Source organism: Takifugu rubripes, chromosome 5, assembly GCF_901000725.2.
Source record: "Takifugu rubripes chromosome 5, fTakRub1.2, whole genome shotgun sequence".
NCBI lineage: Eukaryota > Metazoa > Chordata > Actinopteri > Tetraodontiformes > Tetraodontidae > Takifugu > Takifugu rubripes.
The window spans coordinates 5,421,601-5,440,460 of record NC_042289.1 but is presented as its reverse complement, the minus strand read 5'-3'; the positions used below and the strand labels follow the sequence as shown (position 1 = coordinate 5,440,460).

At 49.0% G+C, this 18,860-nt stretch overlaps 1 protein-coding gene across 3 annotated transcripts in view; it reads right to left on the bottom strand.

The window, feature by feature from the left end:
• cacna1ha (calcium channel, voltage-dependent, T type, alpha 1H subunit a) overlaps positions 1 to 18,860 on the bottom strand; it is a 60,843-nt gene that overhangs the window by 1,827 nt on the left and 40,156 nt on the right. The window contains exons 11-37 of one of the 3 annotated variants that reach the window (XM_029836460.1): positions 17,386 to 17,552; positions 17,037 to 17,231; positions 14,713 to 14,864; positions 14,168 to 14,353; positions 13,963 to 14,080; positions 12,705 to 12,860; positions 12,437 to 12,524; positions 12,087 to 12,364; positions 11,249 to 11,605; positions 10,476 to 10,579; positions 10,013 to 10,136; positions 9,865 to 9,933; positions 9,580 to 9,764; positions 9,362 to 9,488; positions 8,577 to 8,702; positions 8,396 to 8,485; positions 8,102 to 8,315; positions 6,398 to 6,549; positions 6,200 to 6,309; positions 5,983 to 6,116; positions 5,511 to 5,581; positions 4,903 to 4,981; positions 3,054 to 3,175; positions 2,239 to 2,397; positions 1,999 to 2,142; positions 1,738 to 1,906; positions 71 to 228 (exon numbers count right to left, since the gene is read on the bottom strand). In XM_029836460.1, coding sequence (XP_029692320.1) covers positions 71 to 228; positions 1,738 to 1,906; positions 1,999 to 2,142; positions 2,239 to 2,397; positions 3,054 to 3,175; positions 4,903 to 4,981; positions 5,511 to 5,581; positions 5,983 to 6,116; positions 6,200 to 6,309; positions 6,398 to 6,549; positions 8,102 to 8,315; positions 8,396 to 8,485; positions 8,577 to 8,702; positions 9,362 to 9,488; positions 9,580 to 9,764; positions 9,865 to 9,933; positions 10,013 to 10,136; positions 10,476 to 10,579; positions 11,249 to 11,605; positions 12,087 to 12,364; positions 12,437 to 12,524; positions 12,705 to 12,860; positions 13,963 to 14,080; positions 14,168 to 14,353; positions 14,713 to 14,864; positions 17,037 to 17,231; positions 17,386 to 17,552 — 4,034 coding nt within the window. Of the gene's footprint in view, positions 1 to 70; positions 229 to 313; positions 1,158 to 1,737; positions 1,907 to 1,998; positions 2,143 to 2,238; positions 2,398 to 3,053; positions 3,176 to 4,902; positions 4,982 to 5,510; positions 5,582 to 5,982; positions 6,117 to 6,199; positions 6,310 to 6,397; positions 6,550 to 8,101; positions 8,316 to 8,395; positions 8,486 to 8,576; positions 8,703 to 9,361; positions 9,489 to 9,579; positions 9,765 to 9,864; positions 9,934 to 10,012; positions 10,137 to 10,475; positions 10,580 to 11,248; positions 11,606 to 12,086; positions 12,365 to 12,436; positions 12,525 to 12,704; positions 12,861 to 13,962; positions 14,081 to 14,167; positions 14,354 to 14,712; positions 14,865 to 17,036; positions 17,232 to 17,385; positions 17,553 to 18,860 lie in introns of those variants that run through there. The other 2 variants (XM_029836461.1, XM_029836462.1) reach the window with 2 other exon arrangements.

The following is an 18,860-nucleotide window of genomic DNA, read 5'->3' as shown; positions in this document are numbered from 1 at the left end:
CACTTGACGCCGATACTGCGACAGGAAAGGAACGCCTTTTCAGGAAATCCGCTGACACGCGGTCTCTCACCTGTCTACGCAAGGACCGCGGGGAGGGGCTAGACGTGGGCGGGGCAATGCGCGGCGGAGTCAGGTTAAGAGGCGGCCGGGGGTGAGCGGGCGAAACATCCGGTACCTGCAGCAAGACGCGGCTCTCACACGGCTGGGAGTGCACGGAGGTCACTGAACCTGCAGGTTCGAACAGGAAGTAATAGATTTCACACACACACGGTTACAGTCACACACTCTGTGTGTCTAAAGACATGCTGGAACACATACATGCAAACACACACAGTATTCATGGGCTATTTCTAATCAAACAAGATATAGAATTCATCTTTTAAATGTCTAATTTGAATAGAATGGTTTGATTTTAAAGCTGCCCTCCGTTGCTCAGCACTGAGCAGCCACAGAGACATGAAACTCAGGATATGTGACATTAGATCCTGGTTACTGGAGCTCTTAGACATGATTGTAGCAGTGAGGTCACGGAGGCTGATGTCAGTGTGACCGAGGAGGAAAGAATTCAGGGTTGGATTTGAACCAGTGCGGGTCTGCGTAACCAGGGTCTTCTGCAGATTCAGTGTTCCTCTGAGTTTTACACTATTCCCATCTGAGACCAAAAGACGAGTTTTCCAGTTGGAACATCCCAAATCCAAAAAGCTGGGCGACCTCCTTTAATGTGAACAAAGCAGAATATGACACTTGCTATCGGAGTTGCAAGGTTCTGAAACACCTGATCAATCATTATTGTGCTGCGTTTGCAGTTCAGTTTTGTTTGAGAAGGATGCGCAAGCTAACACATTCTGCTGTGATGGCGTTTTCACTCCATGTCCCAGAGTTTTTGGATATGGGATTCAGCCTGAAGGCCAAGCTGTAAAATCATTTCTTCAAAAACTGGCGTCATAGTTAGACCTTATCGCCAGTTTCAATGAACGCTCCGCAGCGGAAAAGCCGCGGCCCTCGTAATTTTCTGAGGTGTCGGACTTTGCAGCTTGGCAGTGGGAGGATTCAATCATTCCGTAACTGAGCTGATGAGCCTGAGTGAAAGGTGGCAGCGCTTCACGTGAGTCAGCTCATCCGCTTCAGTTTGTACCTTTTGGCTTTGTATTTGTGAACTGGAAAGAAAAGCACCACAGATTTCAGCGAACGTCGAAGCAGTGCGGTTTTCCTCAGACTACCGACTAGAACTTGTGCTTTCAAAGATGATTTGCTGTATTTTCGCGACCATTAAAAGTCTTCAATTTTCTCCAAAATGGCGCCCTATAATCCGGTGCGCCTCATGTATGTGTTAAATACAGAAATAGCCCCCGTAACTGGGAGTGCGCCTTTTGATACGGTGTGCCTTATGGTCGGGAAAATACGGTATTGTATGAAAAATACAACACAGGATTTCCCAAAGCATAAACATGTCTAGAAAACCTGTGTCAGGCATCTATATCTCAGATTAAAAACACTAATTTTATTCACAAACTGCAAAGTCTGCCTTTTAAAGTTGTGACGAGGTCTAGTATTTTCAATAGCACTTGATTAATAGAAGCCCAAAGACCATAGCATGTAATCTTGTTATAGTAATAAAGTGCTTGATATATAAATCAAAACCCCCAGAGAGAATAACTGTCAATAAATGTCTAATATGCAAGATTTCACACACTTGACAGTGATTTTTATTACTTTAGTCAGCAGCTGTCAAATTACCTGAATGCTGGTGCTGAGGACTGTGCTCTACCTCTTCCAAAGGATAGGGGGCGCTGGCGGGCCGCACAGGTCGGAACATATAGCTGTCGTTGGGCAGGGAGTGCATCCTGGAGACGGACATCTTCCTCGGAGACAGCTGGTCCCTGTCAATGCAATGCAGCTCCTCCTCCTACAGGGGGAGACAGAGACCACGTGGAAATAGTGACGCCATGACCAAATGAACGCACGTGTGCTGCTTATTATTATTGTGTTTTGTCCAACCTGTCCTGGTGAATGTGGACACGGTCCGACATAAGTCCCTTCCACGGAACTGTGGCTGGATGCCATGCTTGACCTGCGCTGCTGCTGCTCCATGGCCATTTCCAAGGCGATCTCTGCATCCATCTCCGCGTCCTCTTTGGCCTCCTGCAAGAACAAACGCAGTTTTAAGTCAAGACCTCGATGTTTCTCTCCAACGAGGCGTTTAATCACATTGAAGTAGCGGCTTCTGAATTTCCATACCTTGTTGCTTTCCTCAAGGTGCTTCATCAGAACCGCCACGACAACGTTCACCAGCACAAACTGGGCCATCAGCACAAAGGTGACAAAGTAAATTGGAGACACCCAGGGCAGGTATGTGAGACAATGTCTGTCCTCTGGACGACACTCCCTTAACGTGTCCTTAAAAACCACACAAAAAGAAATAGCAAACGCTGGCGTGAGAGAGTGAGGGATACAGAGAACAGCACTCACAAACACCCACATCACCGAAAGTGATGGCTACAGTGCCTCTGTGAGCACACGAGGAGAACAGATTACAAAAGCTTTGAAATTGCCTTACATAACGGGACACCATTTATTTGGGAATTATAAAAGTTAAGAGTCCAAATTGAGGACAGCAGCTGTGACGTAAAGGGTAGCCGCTTGTGATGAAGTTCATCATAATGAGAAAATCAATCGTTTTGGTTCAAAACGTCAGAGAAAGTTCAGGGGTAACTTTCCTTTAGATGTATATCTATTAAAGAACATGTCGTTAAAAGTAGGTTTTATTATGTACTTAATCTAATCTGTTAGATGTCTCTCTAAAGCCTCGCTATTATTGCTTCACTGGTTTTTGAGGTCAGTTTCCTCTGTTGTGTGATTATCTTGTGTGTGTTCTTGTACATAATTGAGAAGCAGAATGTGCATTTTCACTTCTTCAATGTTTGAGGGGGAAAAGGGTGTTTTAAGATTAAGGTTACGTAGAATCGGGTTTGGGGTAAGTAATGCAGAACGCAATAGTTCACTCAGAGTCCTCACAAATATAGCAGAACACGGATAAGTGTGTGTGTTCCTACTTTCATGATTCCATTCCAGTTGTCCCCGGTGGACACCCGGAACAGGGTGAGGAAGGCCATCCCAAAATTCTCAAAGGTCGCGTGACGACTCAGACCCTCACACGGGTTGTTGTCATTGCACTCTAATCCAGACACAAACACAAGGAGACATTAGTTACTCAAAACAATGGCTAAAGTGGCGGAGAACAACAGGGATTATTGGCGTGGAAAGCATAGAGAAAGTTTAAAACCAGCGTGCTCTACAGACGCAAACAGCTTCTAAGCGCCACGTCCCTGGGGACCCGACAGAGGAGAAGCAATCGCCGCCATCTGAAGGACAAGGAAAGACTCGATCAATCCGAGGGTCAATTTGATAGAAACCCCTCAGGGCTCCGCTAACCGAATTATAACATCCGCCAGAAGTTATTCGTTCTTTTCCTCAAGCCACAGGTTTTATTAGCAGGAAGCGCGAGAGGAAGGAGTTGGGAGTGTTTCCTATCCTACGAATCCACCACCAGGAGAGAAACAGGAAGGTATTTACTCCGGTGAGCTGAGCAAAGTCGCTGCCGTGAATAACAACGAGAAGCTAATTTCTCCAGCAGCAGCAAAATGCAAGAAGACGAGACCCAACGCTCCCCCAGCCTCAACGTGGACATGTGGATAGGACAGAATTGGGAAGGAAAATTACAGAAGCGGCAGAGCCAGTCCCCAAACAGGAATATATTTTTATATCTTAAGCAGAATCTCAGTCATCTTATGAGCCATAAAAGCAGCCGATGGCTTCTTTTCCAAAATAAATAAGACCGTGCTGGCAGAGGCAAAAGTGTTTAGTGTGATTAGGAAATTGAATTAAAGTTATCAACAGCTCATCCAGAAAGCAGAACTTCCCAATTTTCACCAGCCGCTGAAGAGACTGTGGTGCGTTCAATTACCGCGGGAAATATTAGTTGCGCGGCTTCAACTGAAACCAATCCACCAGCTCCCACTTCCAGGTGACCTTCACTTACCCGTGAACAGCCGAAGCAGCAAATATCAGACGTTTAGAGCGCTTTCAAGAGGGGATATTTCATGAGCCAGTTAATCCAAATTTCATCTGTCTGCTTTTTTAAAATCTTATTTCATCTGCATGCACGGCGAGCGGGGGACATCACTCCGTCAGCCGGCGTGTAATCACACACCCCGGCCCTCTGAAGGGAAAAGCTCATTTCCTAATACCCTTTCACAGGACAGAGATGTGTTTCACACGTCCCCCAAAGAAACCCTCTGCGAGTTGGACGCCTGTTCCAACGACGCCTGACAGCCACTATCGATTCGGACTGATATGAAGGTCACCAAAGCGGCGTCGGCCTCCGGCTTTACTCGCTAGAAAACATTTGTTGTGAGGCTGCCGAGGGGAAGAAACAGGAGCTGCGTACAAAACGCCTTTGTCGGCAGCTGGGGGGGGGGGGGGGTATAACATTGTCCGGAAGACACTGGAGATCAGGAAATCTGGTGTTTTACAAATGTGTCGGGGGGTAACATTTTCACACCAAGTGAACCTCTTCATCACTGAGCTGTTTTCCTGGGGTCCTACAGCAACCACCCCCCCCTTCCGGCAGCGCACGCTCGGAGAACACGGGCGGGGAGCAGCAGCCTGATTGAGGAGGTAATATGGAAATCACCCAGACTCTGCAAATGGGTCCCTTTCCTCGTTAGGAACGAGACGTGATGAGAGGGAGAAAGAGAGCGAGCGGACATTTTGATGCGCCGTAACTTGCTGCATATCGGGGTGGATGGTATTAAGGCTCAAATCCAGACCACAGCCGCTGCATTTCTGCCTGCGTGTGTGTGTGTGTGTCTGTGTGTGTTGACTCTTAGTAATATCACTGACCTAGTTTGCCAAAGAGCTCCACTCCCAACGCGGCGTAGATGAAGAAGAGCAGCATGAAGAGAAGACCGAGATTTCCCACCTGTGCAGAAACACTGAAGGGTAAACACTTTTCAGAACTTTCCCTCCCCAAAAAAAGCAGCCCTGACAGTTGCCGGAAGCGGCTCGGCCCATCAGAAACACGCCGTATGACCCTGCTGTGGTTGTTGCCCGAGCACCGGTTGTGCAGCGGCTCTTTACCTCGGAACAAACGGCCGGGGATGAGGAAAAGAACCGCTGCGCACCAGCGTCTTAACTTCCTCCCAAATCAGTCCTGCAAGGGTCCAGGCAGCCCGCAGACCTTCTAAAACAAACACGGTTCTGTCTCTGTTTTTTTTTACGTTGGGAAAATGAAACACGGTTCATGTGCCGGTCTGGCGTGGAGCGGAGCAGGAGGAACAGCAGCGAATCAGACATTTCAGGGTCACGGTTTTTGTTGGATACGAGTCCCGTTAAATATTCAGCCGGCACGCATAAATCTTTCAGAGGTCTGCCTCCGTCAAGCAAAGCCTCTGTCTTTGCCCCGTGTTGCCGCGGCGACGGCGGCGGCCCCCCGCGGGGCCCGCATTTACCTGCGGCAGCGCTTGCATGACGGTGTCCAGGAGAGCTCTCATCCCCTTGGCCATCTTCAGAAGCTTCAGGACTGCAGAGGGACACAGGAACAGCCTGAAACGAGCTAGTTTGTGCGGTTTACGCATGATTCGGCGCCACGCTGGAGCGCTAGAGGTGGGCGCCGGGGATCCGCTATTTGAAGAAGTCAGGAAGCATCTGTGACTCACAACCTTTCCAAACATTTACCGCTATATTTACAAACATCAAATAATTCCTTTCAGCAATAATTTAGTATCTGTACTGTGTGTTCTTCTGCGTGCATTAAAAGGGCCCAACTCTGCCTTTCACTCGCACAGTGAGGACATTTTGTGCTCCTGACATATCAAAAGGTGTTTGTGAGGGTCTGGATGGGACGGAGTTGGTGAAGAGGAGGGGATGTTCCGACGATGGCAGCGCATGAACACATGAGTGTGTGTGGCTGTGTTGTCCTACCTCGTGCTATTCGTAGAACTCTCATGATTCTGATGATGGTAGGATTGATGGGCAGCGCTGCGCTCAGCTTCAGCTCCTCCAGGGTGATCCCCATGATGGACAGCGCTACTATACCGATATCCAGCTGATTCCACCTGAACACAGATGAATAATCCTGTATTTTCAGTAGTTTCCCCAGAACACGTGGACATTATTGGAGGCGGGGGCTGCACCTCACCTGTCCTTGAAGAACCTCTGTATGCCGAAAGCCACAAGCTTGAGCAGGGCCTCAATGACGAAGATGAACGTGAAGACGTAGTTACAGTACTTCAGAACCTCCTCTAAATACTACAAAAACATGCAGACAAGGGAATCGTGGGCACGTGTCACCGGCGCAGGGGCGCAGGGAATGTTGTGTCCAGGAGGGGACGGTTACCTGTGGCTGATTGTAGTGCTCGATGCTCATGGTGAAGACGTTGATGCATATGATGATGGTGATGAAGAGGTCCAGGTAGTGGCTGGTGCACAGGGTGTGGATGGAGAGGCGCAGCGGGGAGTAGTCGGCGTAGTAGGGCCTCTGCTTGGCCTCTGGAGCACACAAAGAAATGGTCATGAGCCAATGAGAGCAGCTGTGGCGCTCTGAAACATAGAGACAGCATGTGCAGGGGGCTGTACAGGGTGTTCAGTGTTGAAGCCTCCGGCTCACTGTCCTTCTCTGTCATTATCACCCCGGAGCCACACTGTGGCAAAGACTGACGGTATGACAGTCCGAGATAAGCTCCAGATGGAGACAGACGGAGCCTTTCCAGCAGATCAGAACACCTCGGTGTGTTGATCCACCTGTCCTGTACCGGCGCTGGCGCCCCAACAGGAGGTGACAGACAGTCAGACAGGACAGGTGGAACGGGAAGTCAGGTGGTCGCACATAAAATATCAGAAGCACAACTGAACATTAATTTTGTAGAAGATGTCTCTCAATAAACAAAAGTGCAGAACTGCACAAGCACTGCAACGTTTATAAATCGCCCCCTACTGGTATCGTTTGTTACTACATGTGGGACAAGGGTAGACCGTATCCACGTGTCCAAATGTAGCAGCTGATGGTTGCGTTTGCAAGTTCGTGCACGTTGACGTCACCCTCATGCTTACATGCCTTAAAGGGTGCCGTCTGGGATGGGCTGCAGAAAGGGCGTTCAACATCACCAGTTTTAGAGGAAAGAAAGTTTTTCTTTTAAGACGCAAATCTTTTCTTCATGTTGCATCTGTACTACAACGCTACAGAAGATGAGATGTTGAACGCAGGCTGGAGCCACACCTCCAGTGAGGGCATTATTATAAACCCAGAGGAAACATCTCAATCGCCTGAACTCGTTTCTGCTGATTACTGAAGAATCAAAAGGACGCGCCGTTTTCGGCGGGGACAAAATTCAATCCAACCCTTCGCACCTGAGCAAATTCAGACCGGTGAGATATGCTACTGAACTAAAGATGAGACACTCCTACAGAACCGCCGGTGTTGGAGGTGTCAGCATGTGATGGAATACAGCAGTTTAGTAGCAGGGACCAACACTGGGTCCCCAGGTGTTTGCAGGAATAGCAGAGAGGAACGTCTGCTATGTTTCTGAGTCTGCCAGTCAAAGCACAGCTTGGAGGAGAAGTCCTGCTCTTGTTGAGAGATGCCTCGGGCTTGTACATGCACTGGGGGCAAGTGGGGGGGGGTGGCTGGCACATTTTCCTACTTGCGAGGTTCGCTGACACGTGTCAACCTTAATGAGCTTCACATGCAACCTGACTCCTACAGTCATTTGTGTGGATTTCAATGCAATTACCGCAGCGAGCTTTCAAATGTTCCCATGTTCCCATTTGATTCCCATGTTTTGGTTACTCTGGCCTGATTTAAGAGGGGTTTTGTGCATGCAGTATTAAGGACAGGGTGGTGGGAGGGCTGCAGTCATGCGGTGACATGCATCAGACTGGCGTAGCCTACGCTTGATCAATCACTGTCGGCGTGAGCTACCCAGTCTTTAAGTCCGGCGTTCTGCGAAGTGCAGAATATTTTTCCCTGATTTCTCTCTGGAGCATTCTCTTTTTTTTTGCAGTCTCTGAAAGCAGGCAGTGCTCAGAAAAATAGTCTACCGACCAGCCCCTCCATTCTCCTTACTCCTGCGCTTTTTCTCTATCATCTTCAGCCTCTTCTCCTCCCGCAGGCGGGCCTCTTCTTCCTCCTGGTCCTGCCGGCACTTGTGGAAGTTCTCCACCACGACGCCGACGAACATGTTGAGGACGAAGAAGCTGACGATGAGCAGGAAGGAGATGAAGTAGAGCAGCATCCAGGGGTTGTGGTTCCTCACGGGCTGAGAGGACAGAATTCACCAACATTCAAGGAACTCTTTTAAAAAACCATCTCATCAGTCGTGATCGCCTTTGCTGTCACCTGCTGATCCACCCCCACCGCATCCAGCCCATCATACATGATGTTGACCCAGCCGTCTTTGCAGGATAACACGAACAGTGTCATCAAAGCCTGGGAAAATAGAGGAGTTACACAATCTGATACCTCCCAAAGGACACTTGTCGCACCGGAATTGATTTTGAAGAGTTTAACCCCCCCTCACCTGAATGAGGTTGTCAAAGTTGTACTTCCTCCGTATCCAGCGGTAGTTGGCCTGGAAGCAGTCGGATTTGTTGGTGATGTTTTTAGTGTCCAGGCCCTCACAGTGGTAGAACTTCCCTTTGAACAGCTAGGAAGAGAGAAAGGACAGAGGAAGACGGTAAGAAAGGCGCCGCTTTTAGCACCATCAGCTATAACCCAGAACAATAAACCGACGTATGGAGTCCATTCTTATGAGAAATTCAGACTCAGCAAATATTTGAGGGAAGGTCCCCACACTATGGGTAGAAATGGTGTCTGTTCGGGCAGGTAATTTAAGGCCGAGAGGCTCTGACCAAAGCCCGGTCACCGTCAGGCTTCGACCTTGACTTTGGAACAGCCATTAGCCCCCTCTACCCCCCACGACCACCTCCGGGCCAGCTCGAGTGGAGTCTCTCTAAATCTCCCTAAAAGCGATGGCTATACTGTAATTCAAAATCAACTCTGTGCTGCTGTTTAAACGTTTAACACTCATTAGGAGACACGATTACGTGCCCACGCACACACAATCCTACACAGGCTGCAGATTAATTCAGTTAATACTGATGCACAGATGCTTTTTAAGGTCCATACGTCTTGTCTATGTGATATACAAGACCCTTCTGATTGCCTCTGAAGCCACATATTACATTAAACATGCCGCTCCTCGGGCCAGGAAGGGTTACAGAGTCTCCTTGAACTGTAATAATGCATCTCTCCACGTGTGTAATGACTTGTTTAATGCAAACGTGGATTTATGCGAGGACGCACCTGCACTCCCAAAATGCCAAAGACGATAAAGAACGCGCAGCAGATGAGGACGATGTTCCCGATGGGCCTCAGAGAGGTGATGAGTGTCTCCACCACCAGCTTCAGTCCAGGGGCGCGGCTGATCACCCTGGAGGTTATGTAGGAGGTTTGCTGGGTTTACAGACGTCCCATCCAAACACACAGGTAGCACACACACAAACACCGAAACCAGTCCGCACCTGAGTGGGCGTAGTGTGCGCAGTAGACGGAGGACTCTGAGGATGCCCAGGATCCGGTTCCCACCGGTGTAGGCCAGAGAAACCAGTATGTCCACCAGAGACACAAACACCAACAAACCATCTAGAACGTTCCAGCTGGACTGGAGGTAGGTCTGCGTCCCAAAGCAGAAGCCCAGGGCTACAACCTGGTGGCACGGTTCTGGAGTTAGTGGACTGTCTGGGCACATTTCTGTGAGTTGAGACGTGAAAATGGGCAACTTGAACAGCTAAAAGTGTCGAGCTTACCTTGACTGCCATTTCTGCCAGGAAGATCACAGTGAAAACGTAGTTTGACACACTCAGAAACACTCGCTCCTGGGGAAGGAAAGGATTTCAACACGTTTATTTGTCATATTCACACGTGCACGTGCGTGGGTGTGCATGCACTCCTTACCGTGCTGTGGGGCTGGATGTCTGGTCTTTCCAGGGCGATGGTGATGCAGTTGAGGAAGATGAAGACCAGAACCACGTGGTCGAACAATTTGTGAGAGATCACGCTTTGGCACCACGCACGGCATCTGAACAGACGTGCACAAAGTCAGCTAAAAGCCCCGCTGTCTTGAACCAGGGAGAAAATCAGATGAACTTATAGGGGTGGGAGTGTGTGTTCTTGTACTTGCTACAGACTAGTACCAAAATCCACATTCTACTAACAAAGTGAGGACAGTTTTGGGAAGGGATCAGATTTTGTCTCGTCCTCAAAACTTCAAAGGGCTAATTAGGGTTAGGAGGTTAGTTGGAGTGGTTATTGTGATGCCTTATTTCTATGACAGTCCTCACAACGATAAAAGTACAAGGATGCGCATGTGTGTGTGTGTGTGTGTGAGAGAGAGAGAGAGAGAGAGAGAGAGACTCACTGGCTCTCTGGGGAAAATAAATACAGAGTCCAGTCTTCGTGTTCTTTGCACCAGCGGGGCTTTAAGTTGTGCAGCTCCTTTTTGATCCAGTAACACAAAGAACTCTGCAGAATAGCATAAAAACATGACAATTATTTTAGAAAGCGTAGAAATGCTGTGCTACTGTATACTAGCCGTTGCTGCGTTATGCTATATTGTGTGTCTCTTATGCTGAACGATCAGACACCAGTCGACCAAGATTAAAGCCACAGAGGCGGACATCCGGTACTGGAACAGGACCGCTGCCAACTGAAACGTTCTAAATCTGCAGAACGCGTTATGGTTTTAAGTAAAGCAACAGTTAGAGAACGCTGCAACTCAGAATTCCTAATTAGAAGCAACAAAGAAAAATGGAGGAATCATCAAATATTCTCAGAGCTAAAATCTAAAATCCCTGACTCAGATGTGCACTTACATACACTTTTGCGTATTATTGCATGCCCACACACACACACACACACACACACACACACACACAGAGTGATTCAGCGTCTCTGCATTCCTGGGAGGTCCTTTGTTTCAGGGAATTTTTACAGCTCTGTAAACTCAATAGAGCCAATAAAACATTTGGACAGCAACCACCTAAAGCACAGCTCCAGTAACCTTCCCAAAGGCACATGAAGGTCATTCTGCACAAATATTTCTAATTATGCATCTAAACTACAACCACACCTCGCAGGAAGATGTTGTAAAGCTTTTTAATAATAATAAGGATTAAAGGTGTGATAACCTACGTCATCGTCCATGTCTTCCTCCGGTGAGGAGTCATCTTTGGTGTCTGGGTTGATGTTGGGGTCGTAGGTCAGCGTTCTGCCGTTACAGTCACCGGACTCTGCGACCATGGCGGGACACAGAGTGGACGCCTGCAGCAGCTCCAGGGGCTCCGGCCAGAGTCTGTTGTTGGCCGCCACCTCCGCCACGTGCTCGCCGCTGTCCTCCTCTCCCCCTTCCCCGGATAAGAGGCTCTCCCTCTCCCCACTGGTGTCTCGCCGCTTGAGGCTCGGCGCTCTCCCCAGGCTGTTCCAGCTGGAGCGGCGGCTCCCCCACGAGCGGGGAGGCAGCGGGGAGCGCCGGCCGGGACTGGAGAGGGCCTGGGACACGAGAAAGAGTGCGTTAAGGAAAACGCTCCTCCATCTCCTGGAGGGAGCTGAGGTTTAGCCGTGATTTCTGTCATTGATGGCGGCTTTATTTTGTTCCCCTGCCAGATCGGATGAATCAAATCTTAAACTTGTGCCCTCACCGTTATCGAACAGGTTAGGTTCAAAGGGTTTTTCTCCCCTCAGAGATACCACCGAGTAATTGCCAGATTCCTATATTACCCAGGCAGCCATGATTTCCTGGGGGAATAAATCAGCATCTACCTGCATTTGACCGTGATAGAGAGGAGGTTGCTAGGTGAATCCTTTGAAGCTAACATCTTTATCAGATCGGTTACAACCGCCCTGCTGGTTTAATATTTAGATCATGTTTTGCACTAGTTGGCTTCTCTACCCTGATTAAACACCGAATAAGCCCTGGAGGTATTCCATGACACCCGTGCTGCTTTGTGAGGGTTCATATCAAGTGACTCACTAAAGAACGCTGGTCATAAGCTAACGGCTCCATGGAGGTGGAGCTCCCCCGTCGAGATTCTGCACGAGCGATCCCTGCTTCAGAAACGCCCAGTCCCACCTCGCCGGTCACCCCTTCTCTGTACATGAGGTCATCTCCCAGGATGGACTCGGGTCCCAGGGAGCTCTTTGGCGTGGGCATGGGTGTGGCCGCGGTGCGCATGATGATGGGCGGAGCCACTGTTCCGTGAGGATCAATGTGACCGTTGGCGGTCATCATCAGGGAGTACATTTTCAGCTCTGGGGAGCAGATGACATTTTTAGAGGAGCGCACAGGCTGAACCGAACTGGGACGCTTTTCCTTTCACCTACCAGTGTCTCGAAATTGTTCGACCTTCTCGTCCTCCTCGGAGTTGTTGGATTTCTTTTCATCGTCAGACTCTGAGCGATTAGCATCACCCTGAAGCACACAGGCGAAGGCTTTTCTTTGTACGTTTACATTGTTTTTTTTAATTCAGCAGAAGGTGCTTGTATTAAAAAAAAATCACAGACTGGGACTGGAAGTCCATTAAAAGCAACTCGTGTTACATAGTTCTGATATGAGAGATGCTACTAAGAAATATCCAGGAATGCGCCTCACCTCGGCCTGAAATCCCTCCACCAAGATGGCCACAAGCAGATTGAAGAGGACGTAGTTGCCGAAAGTCATAAGAGCAACAAAGTAGAGCGCTGCCCATGGAGAGGTGGACGCCATGCCATTGTACAGAACCACATTCCAGTCCTCCTGTGTGAGAATCTGCAGAATAAAAGAAAAGGACATGAAAGCGTCAAATTACTGAGGGAGGCCAAAAAAGTGGGAATGGCTAAAAAACATACAAATAGCAACATCCCGTGGTCGGGAGAGAGGAGAGGTTCACTAAAACAGGGGAAGCGGAAATAACCCAGCGGCGTGTAGTTTTACTGCCGCGATGCTTCAGTATCTTCCAGGGATTCCTATAAGTTAACAGAGGCAGCGTGTGTGTGGGCGTGCGCGTCTGCCGGAGCCTAAATCAATGTGAGCGATGAAAGCGCTTAAAAGCAGGATAGCCTTCATGATGCGGCAGGAAGGCTCAGTCCATCACTGCCCACATGCACCAGGCTGCGGTGGGAAGGCGATCCGGCGCCGTCTGCACGCGGGGACGCGCACGTGTCTGTAGCGCTTCCGCGGACGAGGAGAGTAAAACACGGGTTCAGCGTCTCACTCCTACATGGAAAAGTCAGCCAGCTTACTCAGACGCAGAGGAGGGCGGCCCATCTAGAGCTCTTTGAGATAAAAATGTCAGGAAAACAGGGCGCGCGGGTGCAGGCGGTTTCAGTCAGAGCAGAAGCTTTCAGTGCACGTGCACGTGGCCTTTTTCCACACGTGGACAAAAGAGCACACGAGTCAAGCCTCCGCCATGTTTGTGGCCCACATTCTGAGCGACACACCACTCCAGCCACCATTTTTCTGCCTCTCCTGCATCTCCATCAGCTCAGAGGCCATGCTGACATCATCAGCAGGTATATATGTACATATGTATGTATATATTTGCTGGATAGACACACACGACTGGCACACTAACAGTCTGGGGACACAACGCTGCTGAAAGTGGCCTATCTCAATTGACTCGGTTCAGTTCACAGATCCCCTGGGGGGGGGGGGGGGAATTGTGCTCCACATGTGTTAACGGTAGGATGAAAAATGTGATCAATCTTGAGTCATATTTAATTTCAGCAGCCCCGGTTAAAAGACTTTTTCATCATCCACACACGGTGGATGGTTCCTAAAGTTGCCCTTGAAAAAAAAATCAGTTGAGTCTACGGGCAAAAGGATATGAGGGAAAAGGAAAATAGCTTGAGCTTGTTCCCAGGAAACCAACCTGAAAGACGGTAACAATGGCCCAAAGGAGAGAGTCAAAGTTTTTGCGGTCAGGGATGGTGTCGCCGCTCTCCGTCCGGAAGCTGAATTTACAGCCAAACAGATGCATTCCAAGGATACTAGAGGACAGAGAAGAAATAATAAACCCCGTGAAAGTGGGCAGAGGACGCTCTGAAGGTTTTTCCTTGTTTATGTCGCGCGCATACCTGAAGGTGAAGATGAAGAGCATCAGCAGCATGCAGAATGTGGCCACGTTGTCCATCGTCTTCATCAGCACGACGAGCTGTCTCCTCAGGGCCGGCAGGAAGCGGACCAGCTTCAGCACCCGCAGCAGCCGGAACGTCCGCAGGACTGACAGCCCTCCGTCCGACTGGCCGATGATCTCCCACACGCTGGAACCCACAGTGACACTTCATTCGGGCTGAGCACTATTTTAATGAGCGCTGCGCAGGTTCAGCTTTACAGGGATTCGGCTCGATCGAGACGGGAATAATCGATGTAAGAAGGCGGTGTTCCGTGAATTAGCATGGCCGCTCGTCCAAACATGAGGCCTGTCAGTTGAGATGACAGCCACACGGCTCTGAACTATGCGCTGTGGCAGCAAGTAAATGCACCTCGGTGAGATCCATCACCAGCCCGCCATCCTCAACCATCGTCAAGAAGCCGCGGCCATGAACTTGACACGTGACAACGTGAGGCAGAGCTGCTGTCGCTCTGGATCACAGGCAGCCAGGGCCTTGATTAGCATTACCTGATGATGACAATTATGCTGTCGAATATGTTGTAGGGGTTCCTGATGTATCCGAACAAGCCGAAGGCGAGCAGCATGAACCCCATCTCCAGGACGAACATGCTGGTGAATACGATGTTGCTAATCTCCAGGATGTCAGTCAGCTCCTCGGGCTGGAGCGGCAAGCAGAAACACACAGGAGAAAGAGTTAAGATTTCTCTGATCGAGACTAACGACACCAGCGGCTGATCAAGAAAGATCTGCCCTCTCATAAGTCAGACGTTAGATGGCAAACTTTGGAGCAAATCCTGCATCCATCACCTCCGTTTTGTTCCCCACCTAGCCTAGCTTAGCCTAGCCTAGCAAAACACAGTAGCCTATTAAAAGTTCCAGTAAGTGGTGATGATGTTTGTATGTTAATGACCAGCAAACACAAAATGGCCATCAGATATTGCCGCATGGGTTATTCCCGTGCGTAAACGTGAGCCCCTCTCTTGGTAAGAGAGAGCTCTAGATCATTACTAAGACGCTATTAGGCATTATTGTCATTCTTTTCATCACCGTCCCACTTCTCGGCTGTTAATCTGTGAAGTCAGGAAGCTTGAAAGAGCAAAGGCGGCCGAAAAGAAAGAGTCGATTGATTTGAGCGCCGCTTTTGTTGGGCCGCACGAGGAGGGAACAATGGCGCTGCTGTTAAACAGCTGGATGATCCAGGCACAATCAGTTGAAGCACTTTAATCAAGCTTTCACAGAGGTGCCTGCCAACAGTCTTATATTTAAACGCTCACCGTACAGTAGAGCAGCATACATTAATCTGGACTAATGGCATTAGCATCCTGTGGTTAACCAATTGTAAGAAAAACACGGGATGGTTTGTCTTATGTCGGTAAATCTGCTGACGTCTGCGGACATTCGTCTCAGAGAGTGGCCTCGTCATCACCGCACAGATGGAGGTGGACGGTCCGAAGCGCTCGTGCTAATAACTGTCTTACACCAACAGGCGCCGCTGATGTATTTAGAGCACAACGTGTGTACGGAAATGAAGCTAGCAGAGGGAATTCTGGCTTTGTGCCAAGGCAGGGATGTGAGCAGGCTAAATGAAAAGCAGTGATTTTTGCCCCCATCTCGATTAATAAAGTCCGTCCCGGCGCCCTTGACGTGTCCGCGGTATGACTTACTAAGCGGCAGCGTTCTTGGCCGCTACGATCATTAGCGTCCGAGTGCTTCCTTAACAAGGTGCAGGTGTGAAACGTGCATCGATGTGTCTCCCGTAATCCGCTATAGTCCCAAATGAGCCTCCCGAGCCGTTGCTTGTACGCTATCGACTTCTGCTGCAATCGTTATTTTAAGAGACCCAGTGATCGATCAGAATTAAACACTGGGCCATGTGTGGAACACAGACTAATGCTTACAGGGCCGGCAGGCCTGACTATAAAACAGGCTGCCTGTTAATGCTAATTCCGCTGAGCAACAGTGGACTTTTATGGAATCGTTTCTGAAATAATAGCTTGATTTAGCGGCACTTTTATGAGCTGTTTAAATAGAATAACTGAGTTTTTAATGTGGCCTTGTGCAGCGTAGAGAAAGCTCTCCGGAGGAAATGGCAACGTGGAGACCGACAAAATCTGGGACGAGCGAGTGCGAGAGCGTCTCGACATGGTCTAATCTGTGAATCCTGCTCATGCACGGCAAAAGACGTTTTTAAAACTGCACGTGTATAATCCAAGGGTGCGAAGATGATGACCAGAAGAATCTGAATAATCAGATCATTCTAATAATCTGATGCATTCCTGCAGTCGGTTTACATGTTTCAGTCCATTTATTGGATTTCTATTGGAGTATGTTTGTATGTAGGGGGGAAATCTAGTGCTGCTTTTTTTTTTAGCTTTAAATGAAAAGTGAAACCCCGATCACTATGATTCTCTGTATGTCACTCTCCCAAACATGCTATTAAATAGTTACTGGACAAGAAAAAGGCCACACTGTCACACTCTGCTCGCAGATAATGCACAGTTTTACCAGAAAATTGGAACCGACGAGCCAGGTTTCAAAGCACAAGCTTTTAAATAACTCCTTAACATTTTGCTGCGGGCTACAGCTCAATCTAAAACAATACACCACTACATAAAGTATGTTATCCCACTCATTTTAGGTGTTAGTGTGATACACCAGCAATATAACCTGAGGACATATTCAAGATGTGCAGCATATAGGGAGGAAATGCTCTTATTTCACTGATGAATGTGTGTGAGTGCGATTTACACATATTATGAGCCACCAGTTCTCCACAGATCCTTAGCAGCCTTCACTGCTCTGAACCAGGCTTCAGCTCGCGTCCCCCTCACCTGCTTGTGGTATTCAATCCCCATGCTGAGCGTATTGACGAGGATGGCGATCATGATCCCCCGGTTAAAGTATTTACTCTCCACAATCCTCTTCAGCTTCTCTCTGAAGCCGACCCAGGCCCTAACCACCCCGTTCCTGTATTCCAGGACGCCCTGCCGTCTGCCGCGTCCTCGCCTGCCTCTCAGATCGCCGCCCTGGGGAACAGATGGGAGGGTTTCATCCAGCAGTAATATTAGTTTTAGCTAAGGTGCACTTACAGAATACTTTAAAGAGATCTTTTAAAAGAATCAAGAGCCATCCACCATTGACACTCTGCTTAATGAACTGCATCCCATCATGCGTTCTGACCTGGGGAAAGTCATGCAGTCCGTCAGCCTCTCCCCTGCCTCCCTCTAGGTCTCCCAGCTCCAGCTCCAGGGTCTCTAGGCTGCGGGCGCACAGAGGGCAGCTGAGCAGCTCCAAGAGGAGAGGGCTCGGCACCACGCCTGCCAACTGGAACAGCAGCCGCCGGCGCCCTGCGGGGCACAAGCCCGTTCAGAAGGTGAAAAACTGCAGAGGGGAGTGTTCTGCAGCTGTCTTCTGCTGTGTTTTCAGTGCTGCACGCTGTGATGGCATGGTCATAAATAAACTACAGACAAACAGCCTCAAATGATGGCAGTTGGAAGCTAAGGGTGTGCTTAAAACGTCCCGGGACACGCTAAGCAAGTTCCTTCCAGCAAATCGGAAATTTGATCTTGTTTTGCCATTTTCGATGACCTTCCATATTCAGGAACACAAGCAGACAAAATAAGCCTCAAAACACTGGCAAGAACATCAGTTCACTCAATGGATGTTTCAGCTTTTCATGAGATCAGCTGACGTGAGATCATCAACCCAAACAGGAACGCTACGGAACGCTACGGATCCGGTGAGGGTCAATCACTCAGACCGCAGGAGGCACAAAGGCAAACAAGCCTTTCGATCGTCAGGGTCGGTCAAAAGAGCGCGACACAACTCGAAACGGAGATGCTGCACTCCAGCGAGGAGCTAATTAAAGTGTGATTAACAGGGTTCAGCATGTCTGGAGACATCACTCCTCTAAACTGTACTCTAACGGAACACAACAGAGCAGCTGATTGCACCGCCGCTGCTTTTTTGCTTTCATTTTGCTCCGGCTTTGCTTTTTTGGTGTCCACCCCACTGGTTGACTGACAGCCTCTCTGCCCCTTCTTTTCCCTCTGATCTTTTATGTTCTCTCCCTCTCCCCATCTACCTGCATCTCCACCCACTGAGCATCAGATGGGAAGTGACACCAACACAATCCTCTGCTGGTCGTGATGCTTCCTCTAAAGTAAAAGGAAATATGTTCAGAATAATTCTGTCAAATTATTGTGTGTAATTCAGTTTGTCAGAGTATTACGGTGTTTTGGTGGCTGCTGAAGCACGATTCAGTCATTAACACTATATTCTGTGAGCAGGTCCGGAATTTAACGTCGTACGCAGCTTAGAATAATGTGACATGTGACGAGTGCAGAAAGATCAGTTCTCCACATGATATAATAGGTTACATTTTGCTGTCGTCAGTCCCGAGCAGCAGTACGTATGTGTTTAAATCAGTGCATTCCTACAGTCTGACAGGCAGCCAGGCAGAGAGCACGGTAGTGGAAACACACTGACGATGCAGCGTGCAGCTCCCGAGGGTCAAGCTGAAGAGGACAGTTGCATATTCAAAAACAGAAAGACCTTAAAATGGGGGGAAAGAGATGAAAGAGAGCGTGGGGACAATAACATAATGGAGCCCAGGGGAAATTCCAAACACAGAGCCTGAAGGAGAATCAAAGCAC